Source organism: Pseudophryne corroboree, chromosome 9, assembly GCF_028390025.1.
Source record: "Pseudophryne corroboree isolate aPseCor3 chromosome 9, aPseCor3.hap2, whole genome shotgun sequence".
Classification (NCBI taxonomy): Eukaryota; Metazoa; Chordata; class Amphibia; order Anura; family Myobatrachidae; genus Pseudophryne; species Pseudophryne corroboree.
Window position 1 is genome coordinate 176667679 of NC_086452.1, and position 15561 is coordinate 176683239.

At 43.6% G+C, this 15561-nt stretch overlaps 1 protein-coding gene across 1 annotated transcript in view; it reads right to left on the reverse strand.

The window, feature by feature from the left end:
* CLCA4 (chloride channel accessory 4) overlaps window positions 1–15561 on the reverse strand; it is a 162574-nt gene that overhangs the window by 94316 nt on the left and 52697 nt on the right. The window contains exons 6-7 of the mRNA XM_063941503.1: window positions 13287–13511; window positions 3067–3291 (exon numbers count right to left, since the gene is read on the reverse strand). Of these exons, the coding sequence (XP_063797573.1) occupies window positions 3067–3291; window positions 13287–13511 (450 nt within the window). The remainder of the gene's footprint in view (window positions 1–3066; window positions 3292–13286; window positions 13512–15561) is intronic.

The following is a 15561-nucleotide window of genomic DNA, read 5'->3' on the forward strand; positions in this document are numbered from 1 at the left end:
TCCACTACGGACTCCGAGAAATAGAATTATCGGTAAGTAAATTCTTATTATAAATTCCTCCAGGAAGACATTTACCAGCAATTGCCTCCAGAAAGTACACATGGACCTTTGATGGTGGATTTGAGTGGGGGCGAATTAATACCCTGTGAGGAGGAGGATGTACACACTGAAAGGGGTGATGAATCGGAGGATGAGGATGAAGATGACATCTTGCCTCTGTAGAGCCAGTTTGTGCAAGGAGACATTCATTGCTTCTTTTTGGTTTCTTTTTTTGTCGGGCCCAAACAAACCAATCATTTCAGCCACAGTCGTGTGGCAGACCCTGTCTCTGAAATGATTGGTTTGTTAAAGGGTGCATGTCCTGTTTATACAACATAAGGGTGGGTGGAAGAGCGCAAGGACAATTCCATCTTGCACCGCTTATTTTTTTTCTTTGCATTATGTGCTCTTTGGGGCCAGGTTTTTAAAACTGCCATCCTATCTGCCACTGCTGTGCCACTCCTAGATGGGCCAGGTGTTTGTGCCGCCCACTTGTGTTGCTTAGCAGGGCCGTAACTACGTGTGTGCCAAGGGGACTTGGCACACAGCGCAGTTACCCTGGGGGCGCAACGGCCAGCGGCATGTAATGAGTCAAATTGACTCATTACATGCCGCCTCTGTGTGCGCCGCGCTGGAGGAGAGAGACCAGCGCCGGGTTCAAGGAGGAGGAGGGAGGGGGAGCAGTGAGCCGCAGCAGCGCTATTTGATTGGTAGTAAGCGCCGCTGCAGCATCCCCCTCTCCTTCTGTATTGGCTGCCCGGTGCTGCTATGGATGCTGGGATGCGGTTCCTTCACCCCAGCATCCACAGCAGCGCCAGGCAACCAATACAGAAGGAGAGGGGGATGCTGCAGCGGCGCTTACTACCAATCAAATAGCGCTGCTGCGGCTCCCTGCTCCCCCTCCCTCCTCCTCCTTCTCACCTCACACAGCCTGCACCGAGAGGGAGCTGCACGAGGAGCCTGTCAGCGGGGAGAAGGTAAGTATGTCTCTCTCTCTCTCTCTCTCTCTCTCTCTCTCTCTCTCTTTCTCTTTCTCTCTCCCTTTCTCTCTCTCTCTCTCTCTCTCTCTCTCTCTCAGGGGGACACCGTCTGCCGCAATGTGTAAAAAGGGGTCCTGGCTGCCGCAATGTATAAAAAGGGGGTCTGGTTGCCGCAATGTGTAAAAAGGGGGCCTGGCTGCCGCAATGTGTAAAAAGGGGGACTGGCTGCCGCAATGTGTAAAAAGGGGGACTGGCTGCCGCAATGTGTAAAAAGGGGGACTGGTTGCCGCAATGTGTAAAAAGGGGGCCTGGCTGCCGCAATGTGTAAAAAGGGGGACTGGCTGCCGCAATGTGTAAAAAGGGGTCCTGGCTACCGCAATGTATAAAAAGGGGGTCTGGCTGCCGCAATGTGTAAAAAGGGGGCCTGGCTGCCGCAATGTGTAAAATGAGGTCCTGGCTGCCGCAATGTGTAAAAAGGGGGCCTGGCTGCCGCAATGTGTAAAAAGGGGGACTGGCTGCCGCAATGTGTAAAAAGGGGGACTGGCTGCCGCAATGTGTAAAAAGGGGGCCTGGCTGCCGCAATGTGTAAAAAGGGGGACTGGCTGCCGCAATGTGTAAAAAGGGGGACTGGCTGCCACAATGTATAAAAAGGGGGTCTGGCTGCCGCAATGTGTAAAAAGGGTGCCTGGCTGCCGCAATGTGTAAAGAGGGGGCCTGGCTGCCGCAATGTGTAAAGAGGGGGACTGGCTGCCGTAATGTGTAAAAAGGGGGGGTCCTGGCTGCCGCAATGTGTAAAATGGGGTCCTGGCTTGCGCAATGTGTAAAATGGGGTCCTGGCTGCCGCAATGTGTAAAAAGGGGGACTGGCTGCCACAATGTATAAAAAGGGGTCAGGCTGCCGCAATGTGTAAAAAGGGTGCCTGGCTGCCGCAATGTGTAAAGAGGGGGCCTGGCTGCCGCAATGTGTAAAGAGGGGGACTGGCTGCCGCAATGTGTAAAAAGGGGGACGCTGTCTGCTGTAATGTATAAAAGAAGCTCTACCTGGTGTAGTGGCGCTACTGTGCAGCGTAATTTGAATAATGTAGACTACTGTGCACCGTAGTATGAATTGCTGTTATTTTGTGGCCACGCCCCTTCCCCGTGAAGCCACGCCCCTATAAATTTTTCACGCGCCTGCGGCGCGCACTGCCCCTGTCTTACATGGGGGGGGGCGCCACTGTCGTTTCTTGCACACAGCGCTAAAATGGCTAGTTACGGCACTGTTGCTTAGCTTAGTCATCCAGCGACCTCGGTGCAACCTTTTGGCCTAAAAACAATATTGTGAGGTGTTCAGAATAGACTGGAAATTAGTGTAAATGAATGTTATTGAGGTTAATAATACCATAGGATCAAAATTACCCCCAAATTCTGAGATTTTTGCTGTTTTTTTAATGTTTTTTGTTTTTTTTTTCCAAAAATCATCCAGATCCAAAACCCAAGAGGGTGGTTTTGGAAAAACCAATCCAGATCCAGAACATGAGCGGAGATCCAGATCCAAAACCAAAACCCAAAACCCAAAAAGTGTCCGCCGCACAACGCTATTGAATATGCATGGTTCATTCATTCAATATGCATGATGAACATTTATACCCCTTTTAGACTGCAACAGGTGGGTAGCACCCGGGAGACATACACGGGTGCTTCCCGGGTGCGACCCGCCTGAGCATCTTTCACACCGCTGTCAGCAGCTCGGCATATTGCCGGGTTGGTAACGTCAGTGGTGACGCATGCAGGGGTGATGCTTGGAGATCAGATGATCTCCAAGCGCCGCCCGTCCATATAGTATGAACGGGAAACTTGTCACATTAACCTGCACAGCGACCAGGATTGAAATATTGGTTCGCTCGACCTGGGATATTTCCCATGGTCCTTTCCGACAACATGGTCCTTTCCAGCAACACAGGCTATGCGCGCTCATGTGCCATAACCCGGGTTACAAGCTGGCGGTCTGTAAGGGGTATTTGTTTGTATACATTTTTTTTATACCTATAACAATACATATAAATTACCTGAATACCAGCCAGGATCCCTGCACATATATGTGTTCCTCCACTTGCTGTTGTTGGAAGTAGACCTTTCAGCTGCTTGCGTTCTACATCACTTCTTATTTGGACTAATTGTGAACTGACTGAAGCAGTACTTGAAAACTTGACCATTCCAACAAAAGAATTTGTCTCAATGATTTGAATAAGGAAAACATCTGCCGCCTGGTACAACCGCTGAATACGCCCATACTGAAATTAGTGAATTAAATATTATTTTGAGAACAGAATGACAGATACTGTACCTGTCATATTTTGAAAATTATACAGAATATATTATTTAACAGCAAGCCAATGCCATGTACTTAGCACACATCACTATCACATCAGCTAGTTACTTTATAGTAGGTGAACCTGTTTACTCCATGTTTCGGTTGCATACATTGGATACGGTGGCTACATACTGTATGTAATAGTTGTATACAGTGTCTGAGATTTATTAGAATAGGTAATATCGGCAAGATGTAATGCCGCCCGAGTCTGGCGGCCATGCAGGATGGCGGACGAGCTCAAACATTTTTTGAAAAAGGCCAATCAGTTACAAGGCATGGTTTTGTCTTGTAAGTGATTACCCCTTTAAAAAACGTCCGAATTCGGCAGCAGGACTCGGGCGGCATTACATCCTGCCGTACATGTTAGAGAATGCTGTCAGGTTCTATTTAATGTCTATTATACTAAGTTATGTGTTAGAAGTACATGAAAACATATATGTACGGGATGCATTTAATTTGCCGTCTGTCGGGATCCTGGTGGTCAGGATACCGACAGCCGACAATGCCACCAGCGCTATTCCCAGTTTCCCACTCATGGGTGTCCAGAAGAGGTCTCTTAGCGCTTGCCCCACTGCTGGCATTCTGGCAGGCGGGATGCCGCTGTCGGGATATTGACAGCCGGAATCCCGTACACCAGTAAAACAAACTGAATCCATATGTACAACTTGGAATAATTTTGCCTTAGAGAATCACAGTGAAGGTTGAGACTAGGGCTACGACCACTGCATGAATGAATCACCCCATTGAGCCTCCATTTGTTTGCTATGCAGCTAGAGATAGGTATATATATATATATATATATATATACACATATATATATATATATATATATATATTGATCAAGGAGCTGGTCATTATATCTGGCCGAAGAAATTGTTTTTGAAACAGTATGATTCTGATAGTTTGCAATTTATTAAAAGGTTTTCGCAGGGAAATTGGCTATAGTAGGAGACCATTCTATCAAGAAGTGAATCCTTTGAAAACGGCTCTATAAAAGCACTATTAGCAGAAGTAGATTAATAAATAGGCCCATTATATTGTTAATGGCACCAGTTTGGCTGAGAGATGCATCTGCAGACTCATTGTGTTTATCTACAGTACCATGTGTAAAATGAAGAAAGTAATTTAAAATGGACAGTGTGCCTCATCTCTTCCTCCAAATCATTAGATCGCATCAGCACTAGACAGCCTGGATTGGTTTTTGAATTGCCACCACAATTTTATTACCAGAGATCTACATGACTTTTGCACATTGTGCCTGATTCGCATATGGAAGCAAGGCAGAAACAGCATGTAAGTTTGTAGCTGGAACAAAAATGCCCTATGCAACAGTGCCTGCTCTTAGTGGTTCTGCTCATTGTCAGGGGTTTTGCTTATTGTCACGGGAACACCCCCAGTCACCGCCTCCACCATGGGTCTGCGTTTGCAGCGTGGGGTGCTGTTTGCACCTGCCCCCTTCAACCTTTTGAAAATGTCCCTCGCCAAAATGTCAGCCGCCTCCGCTAGTATTTAAAATAACTGTCTCTTCTGAGGCAGCAACAATTTTCGGAGGGACATTTTCAATACTTAGAGTGGGGGCCCTCTCAGTAGCGGGTGGTGGTTGGCGGCGGCGGGCGGCATGTGGCCCTGGCCCTCCACTCTCTGTCAGAGTGGCTGGGCTCAGGACAGTTGTGCCCCCACTGCCCCCCTGATGGCGGACCTGAATCTAACCCTCTCTGCATGTTACCATACCTCCCAACATGACCCACTCCAGGAGGGACAAAATGCTCTTCTCCTGGACTTTCCTTTTAATCTACGAATGCTGTCACCTGTGTTGAAATACCTTTCTCATCAATGAACTAATTCAACACACGTAACAGCAATCACACATTAAGATGGAAGACCAGGAACAGAGCATTTTGACCCTCCTGCAGTGCAGCATGGTTTTGTCCAGTTGCTTGCTTTTTTGTTTTGCTTTAACCAGCATTATGCAAAAAAAAGCAAGACATTATCGACAAATACACAATTGAAAAAATTGTAAATTAAATAAAAGAGTCCATAAGCCTATTGATCATTAAAAAACAAATTACACACTACAAGTGAATGCAGTAAACGATCAAAGTCTGGAGTCCCTGAACTGTGCAGAAAACCAAAAGCAGCCAACAAGCAAATGGCATGTAACCTTTGGCATTGATTAGTGTGGCTGTGTGAATGAGGTTTTTCCCCATTTAAATATAAAGAAAGAAAAATAATTTTGTACTTTCTTTTCTATTTGGACTTCTTAGTCTAATCTGTAAATAAAGTAATTTACTTTCTAAATGTGTGACATGGTGGTTTATGTAATAGCTTTCTGATTTCACAGAAGCTGCAGGGCTTTGGTAAGATTGCAACTAAATTTAAAGCGGCAACCAGTTCTAAGGCTGATTCATGAAATCCGAAGCTATTACATAAATCCCATGATCTCTTTTTTATTGTGTGTTCAGATCAGCAGGGATCTTATACCCCTTTCAGTCCGCCACCTCTGAACACGGGTTATTGGCACATGAACGCGCATAACCCGTGTTCATGTGTGGTCTGAAAGGTGCAAGGGTTGAAATGCCGGGTCGAGTGACCAGGTTTTTCAACCCTGGTCGTGAGCCGGGTTAAACACGTGTTCAATATTAGAATAATACAAAGATGATTGTATCATACGTAATAATATAAAGGTGATATAATAAGTTATAAATATCATCTTTGTTTTATTATAATCATTTTTGTAGTCAAAACCCTGGAGTATACTGGAGTGTGACAGGTGAGGATCTGCTTTCCCTACCTACCCTGACCGCATGACACTGCTTAGTCACCCCTGTTCATGGGATCAATATGATTTACCTACAATCAAAATCTCGACAGCCAAAATACTGACAAGGTCAAAATACTGACATGGTAAAAAAAAAGACATTTAAAACGTCGACACAATCAAAATACTTACATTTAAAATGCCGACAGGTCAAAAAGTCAACAGGTTTTCGAAAGGGAAATATCAGTCGAAAAGAAAATATCAGGAGCCAGGAAGCGTGATAAAGCCGATCGTGTCATTTGGGCTACAAATTATACAACCAGTATCAATGTCACACAAAGAGCTACCAAGGCACTATGGCCCATAGTCAAGACACAAACACCGATGGCCAGTTTCCGACGAGGAAAGAATATCAAGAATCTTGTCATGCATACAGATATTACGAATTTTAATGATAAACCTTCTATATCGACTATGACAACTCGGAGGAAAGGATGCTACAGGCGTATCCACTGTGCAACTTGCAGCCATATGGACACAGACTCATCATTCAGACACCCGCATAGTAGAAAATACATCCCCATTCGTCATGCAGTCACGTGCACCACTGCGTATGTTATATATATCATACGGTGCCCATGCGGACAGTATTATGTGGGTAAGATCATTTAAAGAATGGGCTACTCGACATCGGTCAGCCATTAGAGCTGCCATCACTACTGGAGATAGTGAGCAACCAGTGGCCAAACATTTTGCAGCCAGTGGACACAGTATGGCGAGTGTGAAATATATGATAATAGACCATCTACCCGAAAGTTGGCAAGGTGGGGACAGGAATTAACAATTGCTAATACTTGAGGCCAAATTGATAGTCAGATTAGACACCGTTGCCCCACATGGCCTAAATGAAAATATTTGTTGGAATAGACTAATGTGAATCTAATGGAATCTAACGGAATTTTTAGTGCCTCTTGGCTGCATTATTTAGTGTATTTAGTGTACCGGTGTGTGGTGTGTGTAGTAGCACTCATGTGTAATAATTATGGCAATGTATCTGTGGTTGTGCAGGTTCGTATAAGTGAAGGCAGAAGTTGCTTACACATTTAAAGATTATTGTATGCTATTATGATACATGTTTTTTTTTACAGATGTTGATACTGTTTTTAAATGTATGATGTTTGTTTATGTTTTTCTATTTGTTTTCAGATACCAGGTGACTTGTACGAGCAGCGCCGGCAGTGATAACAGCAGTTGTCAGGGAGACGCGGCTGCGTCCCTGACAACAAGCCTGCACACTGAGCGGATTGCTATGGACACGGGACGAGATCATGCAGGTGCGCCCCGTCGGCCGGGAGAGTTGCCAGGCAACGTGGTGACGTCACTGCAGTGCGTCCCGCAGCGCCAGCCGGAAGCCCTGGTATCACACATGTGGGGAAGATGATCACTTTGTATGTGTATTTATGGGGTAAGTTACTTTTATATGTGGTTTGTCACATTTTGTATGCTGAGAGTCAACCTGATGAAGGTGCTTGCATGCACCGAAACGTAATGATGTCTCATTGAATTTAAGATTTGGAATATAAGTATTACTGCTGAAAAATCCTTTGAGTGCCGTCCCTTTCTATGGTACATATTGGCAGGCTGACCGTGTTGGACACAGGACACCGGGGTAATTATATATATATATACAGAGTGCGCTAAAACATCAAATGCTGATTGAAATTTATTCCATTCCGGATTCGTAGATGAAACTTCTCTTGAATTCTTTTCCCCTTAGAGAATTCACAATTGGGGCCTACAGAGAAACCCTCTCGCCAAAGAAATAATCACCCGACAAAAAATACAACAGTTTAGTAACAGATTTTAAAAAGATTTTAACAATGCAATTCATTGGAAACACACCAAAGTGCTTGAGATGGTACAATAGAAAATCCTCCTACCTATAATTTATTTTTCTATTGTACCATCTCAAGCACTTTGATGTTTGTCCAATGAATTGTATTGTTGTTTTATTACTGTCATATCATGCTAAAGTATGATTATGGATTAAAAAACTATTTTTAAAATCTGTTACTAAACTGTTGTATTTTTTTTCCGGGTGATTATTTCTTTGGTGAGAGGGTTTCTCTGTAGGCCACAATTGTGAATTCTCTAACGGAAAAGATCCAAGAGAAGTTTCATCTACGGATCTGGAATTGAATAAATTTCAATCAGTATTTAGTGGTACATTTACTAAGTAGTGATAAGAGCTGAGAAGTGAGCCAGTGGAGATATTTCCCCATCAACCAATCAGCAGCTCTGTATCATTTTCTAGTATGGAAATTATAGATGTTACTTCAATGCTGATTGGTTGCCATGGGCAACTTCTCCACTGGCTCACTTCTCCGCTCTTATCACTGCTTAGTAAATGTACCCCTTAATGTTTTAGCGCACTCTGTATTTGTTGTGTCTATCTATTTTTAAGGTCCCACTACAGGGGAAAAACGCAGGATCTTTCCTGGGGGGGAAGGGGGGGTTACATCTACACATGCACAAGTGCATACACACATTAATGTTGGCACTCCTCTGTGTGTGTGTGTGTGTGTGTGTGTGTGTGTGTGTGTGTGTGTGTGTGTGTGTGTGTGTGTGTATATATATATATATACACAGCTATATACATGTATTGTATATCACAAACACAGAGCTATATCTATGTCACAAACACACACACATAGCTACATACCACACACACATACTGTGTATATATACACACACTGTAGCAAACATGTATGTCACAAACACACATATATATATATATATATATATATATATAGAGAGAGAGAGAGAGAGAGAGAGAAAGAAATGTCCTTATAGAGAGGGGTATGCATCCATCCACTCCCAATAGTAAAGGAACAGGCGGCACTCCAAGGGTCTTGTAAAAACAAACTTGTATTCAAAATGCTAAATCAAATAAATGGCATATTGTGGCCAACGTTTCAGCGCCGCGCAGGGCGCTTTTTTCAAGGCAATATGCTGCAAGACACCTGCAGGTGTCTTGCAGCATATTGCCTTGAAAAAAGCGCCCCGCGCGGCGCTGAAACGTTGGCCACAATATGCCATTTATTTGATTTAGCAGTTTGAATACAAGTTTGTTTTTACAAGACCCTTGGAGTGCCGCCTGTTCCTTTACTATTGGGAGTGGATGGATGCATACCCCTCTCTATAAGGACATTTCTTTCTCTGCATTTCTACAAAGGAAGGCACCAGGGCAGTTGCATTGTTATCCAGGGAGTGCCGACCATACCAACTCCTGTATATATATATATATATATATTAGTGATGAGCGGGTTCGGTTCCTCGGAATCCAACCCCCCCCGAACTTCACCCATTTTACACGGGTCCGAGGCAGACTCGGATCCTCCCGCGTTGCTCGGTTAACCCGAGCGCGCCCGAACGTCATCATCCCGCTGTCGGATTCTCGCGAGATTCGTATTCTATATAAGGAGCTGCGCATCGCCGCCATTTTCACTCATGCATTGGAGATGATAGGGAGAGGACGTGTGCAGCGTTCTCTCAATTGTGTTCAGTGTGCTGCAAATATCTGTGTGCTGCAAATATCTGTGCTCAGTGTGCTTGCAAATATCTGTGCTCAGTGTGCCGAAGTGAATATATGTTCTCTGCCTGAAAAACGCTCCATATCTGTGCTGCATTGTAGTATATAGTAGGAGGACAGTGCAGAATTTTGCTGACCAGTGACCACCAGTATTATATCAGTACGGTACAGTAGTCCACTGCTCTACCTACCTCTGTGTCGTCAAGTATACTATCCATCCATACCTGTGGTGCATTTAAGTTTTGCGCAGTATATATATAGTAGGAGGACAGTGCATAATTTTGCTGACCACCAGTATATAATATATAGCAGTACGGTACAGTAGTCCACTGCTCTACCTACCTCTGTGTCGTCAAGTATACTATCCATCCATACCTGTGGTGCATTTAAGTTTTGCGCAGTATATATATAGTAGGAGGACAGTGCATCATTTTGCTGACCACCAGTATATAATATATAGCAGTACGGTACAGTAGTCCACTGCTCTACCTACCTCTGTGTCATCAAGTATACTATCCATCCATACCTGTGGTGCATTTAAGTTTTGCGCAGTATATATATAGTAGGAGGACAGTGCATAATTTTGCTGACCACCAGTATATAATATATAGCAGTACGGTACAGTAGGCCATTGCTATTGATATATTACTGGCATATAATTCCACATATTAAAAAATGGAGAACAAAAATGTGGAGGGTAAAATAGGGAAAGATCAAGATCCACTTCCACCTCGTGCTGAAGCTGCTGCCACTAGTCATGGCCGAGACTATGAAATGCCATCAATGTCGTCTGCCAAGGCCGATGCCCAATGTCATAGTAGAGAGCATGTAAAATCCAAAAAAACAAAAGTTCAGTAAAATGACCCAAAAATCAAAATTAAAAGCATCTGATGAGAAGTGTAAACTTGCCAATATGCCATTTACGACACGGAGTGGCAAGGAACGGCTGAGGCACTGGTCTATGTTCATGGCTAGTGGTTCAGATTCACATGAGGATGGAAGCACTCATCCTCTTGCTAGAAAACTGCAGTGCCACTCCTAGGTGTGCCAGGTGTTTGTGTCGGCCACTTGGGTCGCTTAGCTTAGCCATCCAGCGACCTTGGTGCACCTCTTTTTTTCTTTGCATCATGTGCTGTTTGGGGACTATTTTTAAAATCGGCCATCCTGTCTGACACTGCAGTGCCACTCCCAGATGGGCCAGGTGTTTGTGTCGGCCACTTCGGTCGCTTAGCTTAGCCATCCAGCGACCTTGGTGCACCTCTTTTTTTCTTTGCATCATGTGCTGTTTGAGGACTATTTTTTGAAGTGCCATCCTGTCTGACACTGCAGTGCCACTCCTAGATGTGCCAGGTGTTTGTGTCGGCCACTTGGGTCGCTTAGCTTAGTCATCCAACGACCTCGGTGAAAATTTTAGGACTAAAAATAATATTGTGAGGTGTTCAGAATAGACTGGAAATGAGTGGAAATTATGGTTATTGAGGTTAATAATACAATGGGATCAAAATGACCCCCAAATTCTATGATTTAAGCTGTTTTTGAGGGTTTTTGTAAAAAAACACCCGAATCCAAAACACACCCGAATCCGACAAAAAAATTTCAGGGAGGTTTTGCCAAAACGCGTCCGAATCCAAAACACGGACGCGGAACCAAAACCAAAACCCGAAAAATGTCCGGTGCACATCACTAATATATATATATATATATATATATATATATACATACACAAAAACACACCTTTCACATTAAAATAATAAGCAAAAAATTGTATCTGCACACACACTATCTTTATCTCATCTATATTTGGAACATCTGTTCCATCACAAACCCCTATTGAATTAGTGGTAATTACCATCTACAGTGGGGGTGCTACCGACTACAGTTTATCGTAAATACAGGAAAGAAAGAAGGAAAGAACTATATTGTCAGTGCACATAAGGAAGACTAGATCTGGTTATCACATCTACCTATATATTAATAAAATTTAACTTTTATTGATATCTATTTAAAACTGGTGTATATTACTTACACATGACCATGAGTATAAGCGAAACATAGAGGTTAAAATGTTGACATAAACAAAACATACAAAGTGCAATGAAATAAAGGTGATTTTAAGATTAAAATGTGTGTCCACGTGTTTTATTCTAATGTCCAGGTGTGTATAGTCTATTATTTCATAATTGAATCAGTATTCATTCATATGTTTAGTCCTTATCAAATTTATGAAGGAGGCATAGGTGTCAATTGTGGTGGTACCCTAAATATAAATTCATTATAGGCTGTTTGGTTTCAAATTAGGTGTAATAGAATATTCGTCGCTATATCTACTTAGATCAGAAATATAATATAATATGAAATATAAAGGTGATGCTATAAATCCATTATTGATGTGTGATACACTCTGAGGGGAGGAATATCTTCCTCAGTTGTTCATAATCAATATAGTATATGATATATGACACTCATACCCGAACATCATAAGAGAGTGTCATATACTATATTGATTATGAACAACTGAGGAAGATATTCCTCCCCTCAGAGTGTATCACACATCAATAATGGATTTATAGCACCAAACCTTTGTGATTAAAACCGAAACGTTGCACATCAAAATCGGGAGACTGGACCCGTTTATTTGAATTAAGTCCTGGAGTGCTGCTTCATTGTGCTTATATATATATATATATATAATAGCAATATGTCCGGCACTCCTATAAACATGGGTTACCTTCACTCGGTGCCCTCGCAAGTAACAGGATGCAGGCAGGCGATGGCGCGGCACTCAGGGCTTGAGAAATATATATATAGATGGAGCCGCAATAATCGTGGCTCCGTCTGCGACTAGGCGCGTCTCTCCGGGCGCACCGCCGGGAACGAATGGGAGCGTCTGTGTATGCTCGGCGGTGGGCCGAGTCACAGGCGCGCCTAGGCACGTTGCTCGCCCCCGCCTGCGATGCAGCCACGCTCAATGAGCGTGGATCTGTTTTTGTATATATATATATATATATATATACACATATATATATATATGTGTGTGTGTGTGTATATATATATATATATATATATATATATATATATATATATATATATACAACTTGAGAATAATTGACAAATAGATTAATAAAACAAGCCTCTAAAAAAATAATGTTCATGTAGCTGACATTTCTTGATAGCAGCTTTTATTTTATATTGATCCATATGCCTTATTTAGAATTGTTACTGCACTTGAGTTGGTGAATTATTCCGCATTGTCCTTTTAAGAACTCAATACATTGAAGTCCACATGGAGCAATGCTTACAAATTTAGCTAGAGATCCAGCAAAATAATCACTATTAATAGTATCTTCCAATATGAAGAGGACCAAGCAGATCAAGCCCCTCTAATCCCACCCACACCACAGTGTTACTATGGCATTGAAGTGTGGTTGGATGCTGGAGGTGTGAATGTTGTGTGTGAGGAGCTTGATCAGATACCCCCATTAGTCTACTTTAACTGTGCTTCATATGTACAGTATATAGGTGTACATTGAGCGTTTTATACATGTTATACATAGAGAACACTTACAGATCCCATACTTCCGGAGACATCGAGCACTAAAGTCAGTATTCTTTCTGAGGGCTGCAGCAGAGTGAAGGTCGGATCAGGAATGCTGAATTCAGGTCTTGGAGGAGTGGAAATTATATCGGTGGAGTTCATGATGATATCCCATGTGCTTCTGTATCTACATTTTTCGTTTTGCAGGTTTGGAGCCTCAGTGTTATGGTTACTTGCATCACAGAATTCAGTTACCTAAATAATTATAATAGTAACTGAATACACATAATAAATGCAAAACATATATGCAGGGCTACATAGTTTGCTTGGCTGTAAACTCTGTACACAAGGAAAATTAGCACCTACTGTAGCTGTAAATCATCCCCACTGTTATGAAAGCATTAAATATTATTCACTAATAAGTCCTACTTAGGCCCTTTGATTGCTATAAGTTGTGTCAATTCGTCTTCTTTTAAACCTACCGGTAAATCTATTTCTCCTAGTCCGTAGAGGATGCTGGGGACTCCGTAAGGACCGTGGGGTATAGACGGGCTCCGCAGGAGATAGGGCACCTAAAAAGAACTTTGACTATGAGTGTGCACTGGCTCCTCCCTCTATGCCCCTCCTCCAGACCTCAGTTAGAGGACTGTGTCCAGAGGAGATGGACAATACAAGGCAGGATTTAGCAATCCAAGGGCAAGATTCATACCAGCCCACACCAATCACACCATGTAACCTGGAACATACATAACCAGTTAACAGTATGAACAAACGACAGTAACGGTCCAAGACCGATGTCAACTGTAACATAACCCTTATGTAAGCAACAACTATATACAAGTCTTGCAGAGTTTCCGCACTGGGACAGGCGCCCAGCATCCTCTACGGACTAGGAGAAATAGATTTACCGGTACGTTCAAAATCTTATTTTCTCTTACATCCTAGAGGATGCTGGGGACTCCGTAAGGACCATGGGGTTTATACCAAAGCATCCAAACGGGCAGGAGAGTGCGTATGACTCTGCAGCACCGACTGAGCAAACGCTAGGTCCTCATCAGCCAGGGTATCAAACTTGTAGAATTTAGCAAAGGTGTTTGACCCCGACCAAGTCGCCGCTCGGCAAAGTTGTAATGCCGAGACGCCTCGGGCAGCCACCCAAGAAGAGCCCACCTTCCTAGTGGAATGGGCCTTAACCGAATTTGGTACCGGCAATCCAGCCGAAGAGTGAGCCTGCTGAATCGTATTACAGATCCAGCGAGCAATAGTCTGCTTCGAAGCAGGAGCGCCAATCTTATTGGCCGCATACAGGACAAACAGAGCCTCTGTTTTCCTAATTCTAGCCGTCCTGGCTACATAAATTTTTAAGGCCCTGACTACGTCCAGGGATCTGGAATCCTCCAGGTCACTTGTAGCCACAGGCACCACAATAGGTTGATTCATATGGAATGAAGAAACCACTTTAGGCAAAAATTGCGGCCGTGTCCTCAATTCAGCTCGATCCACATGAAAAATCAAGTAGGGGATCTTGTGTGACAAAGCCACCAATTCTGACACTCGCCTTGCTGATGCTAAGGCCAACAACATGACCACCTTCCAGGTAAGAAATTTCCACTCAACCTTGTTAAGCGGTTCAAACCAGTGTGATTTTAGGAACTGCAACACCACGTTCAGGTCCCATGGTGCCACTGGAGGCACAAAAGGGGGCTGGATGTGCAGCACTCCCTTTACAAACGTCTGGACTTCTGGAAGAGAAGCCAATTCCTTCTGAAAGAAAATCGAGAGGGCCAAAATCTGTACCTTAACAGAGCCTAATTTCAGGCCCATATCCACTCCTGTCTGTAGGAATTGGAGAAGACGACCCAGATGAAAATCTTCCGTAGGTGCATTCTTGGTCTCACACCAAGACACATACTTTCGCTAGATACGGTGATAATGTTTTATCGTCACCTCCTTCCTAGCCTTTATTAACGTAGGGATGACCTCTTCCGGAATCCCCTTTTTCGCTAGGATTCGGCGTTCAACCGCCATGCCGTCAAACGTAACCGCGGTAAGTCTTGAAATACACAGGGCCCCTGTTGCAACAGGTCTTCCCTCAGAGGAAGAGGCCAGGGATCTCTTGTGAGCATCTCTTGTAGATCCGAGTACCAGGCCCTTCGAGGCCAGTCTGGGACAACGAGTATCGTCTGTACTCTTCTTCGTCTTATGATCCTCAACACTTTTGTGATGAGAGGAAGAGGAGGAAACACGTAGACCGATTTGAACACCCACGGTGTTACCAGAGCGTCTACTACTACTGCCTGAGGGT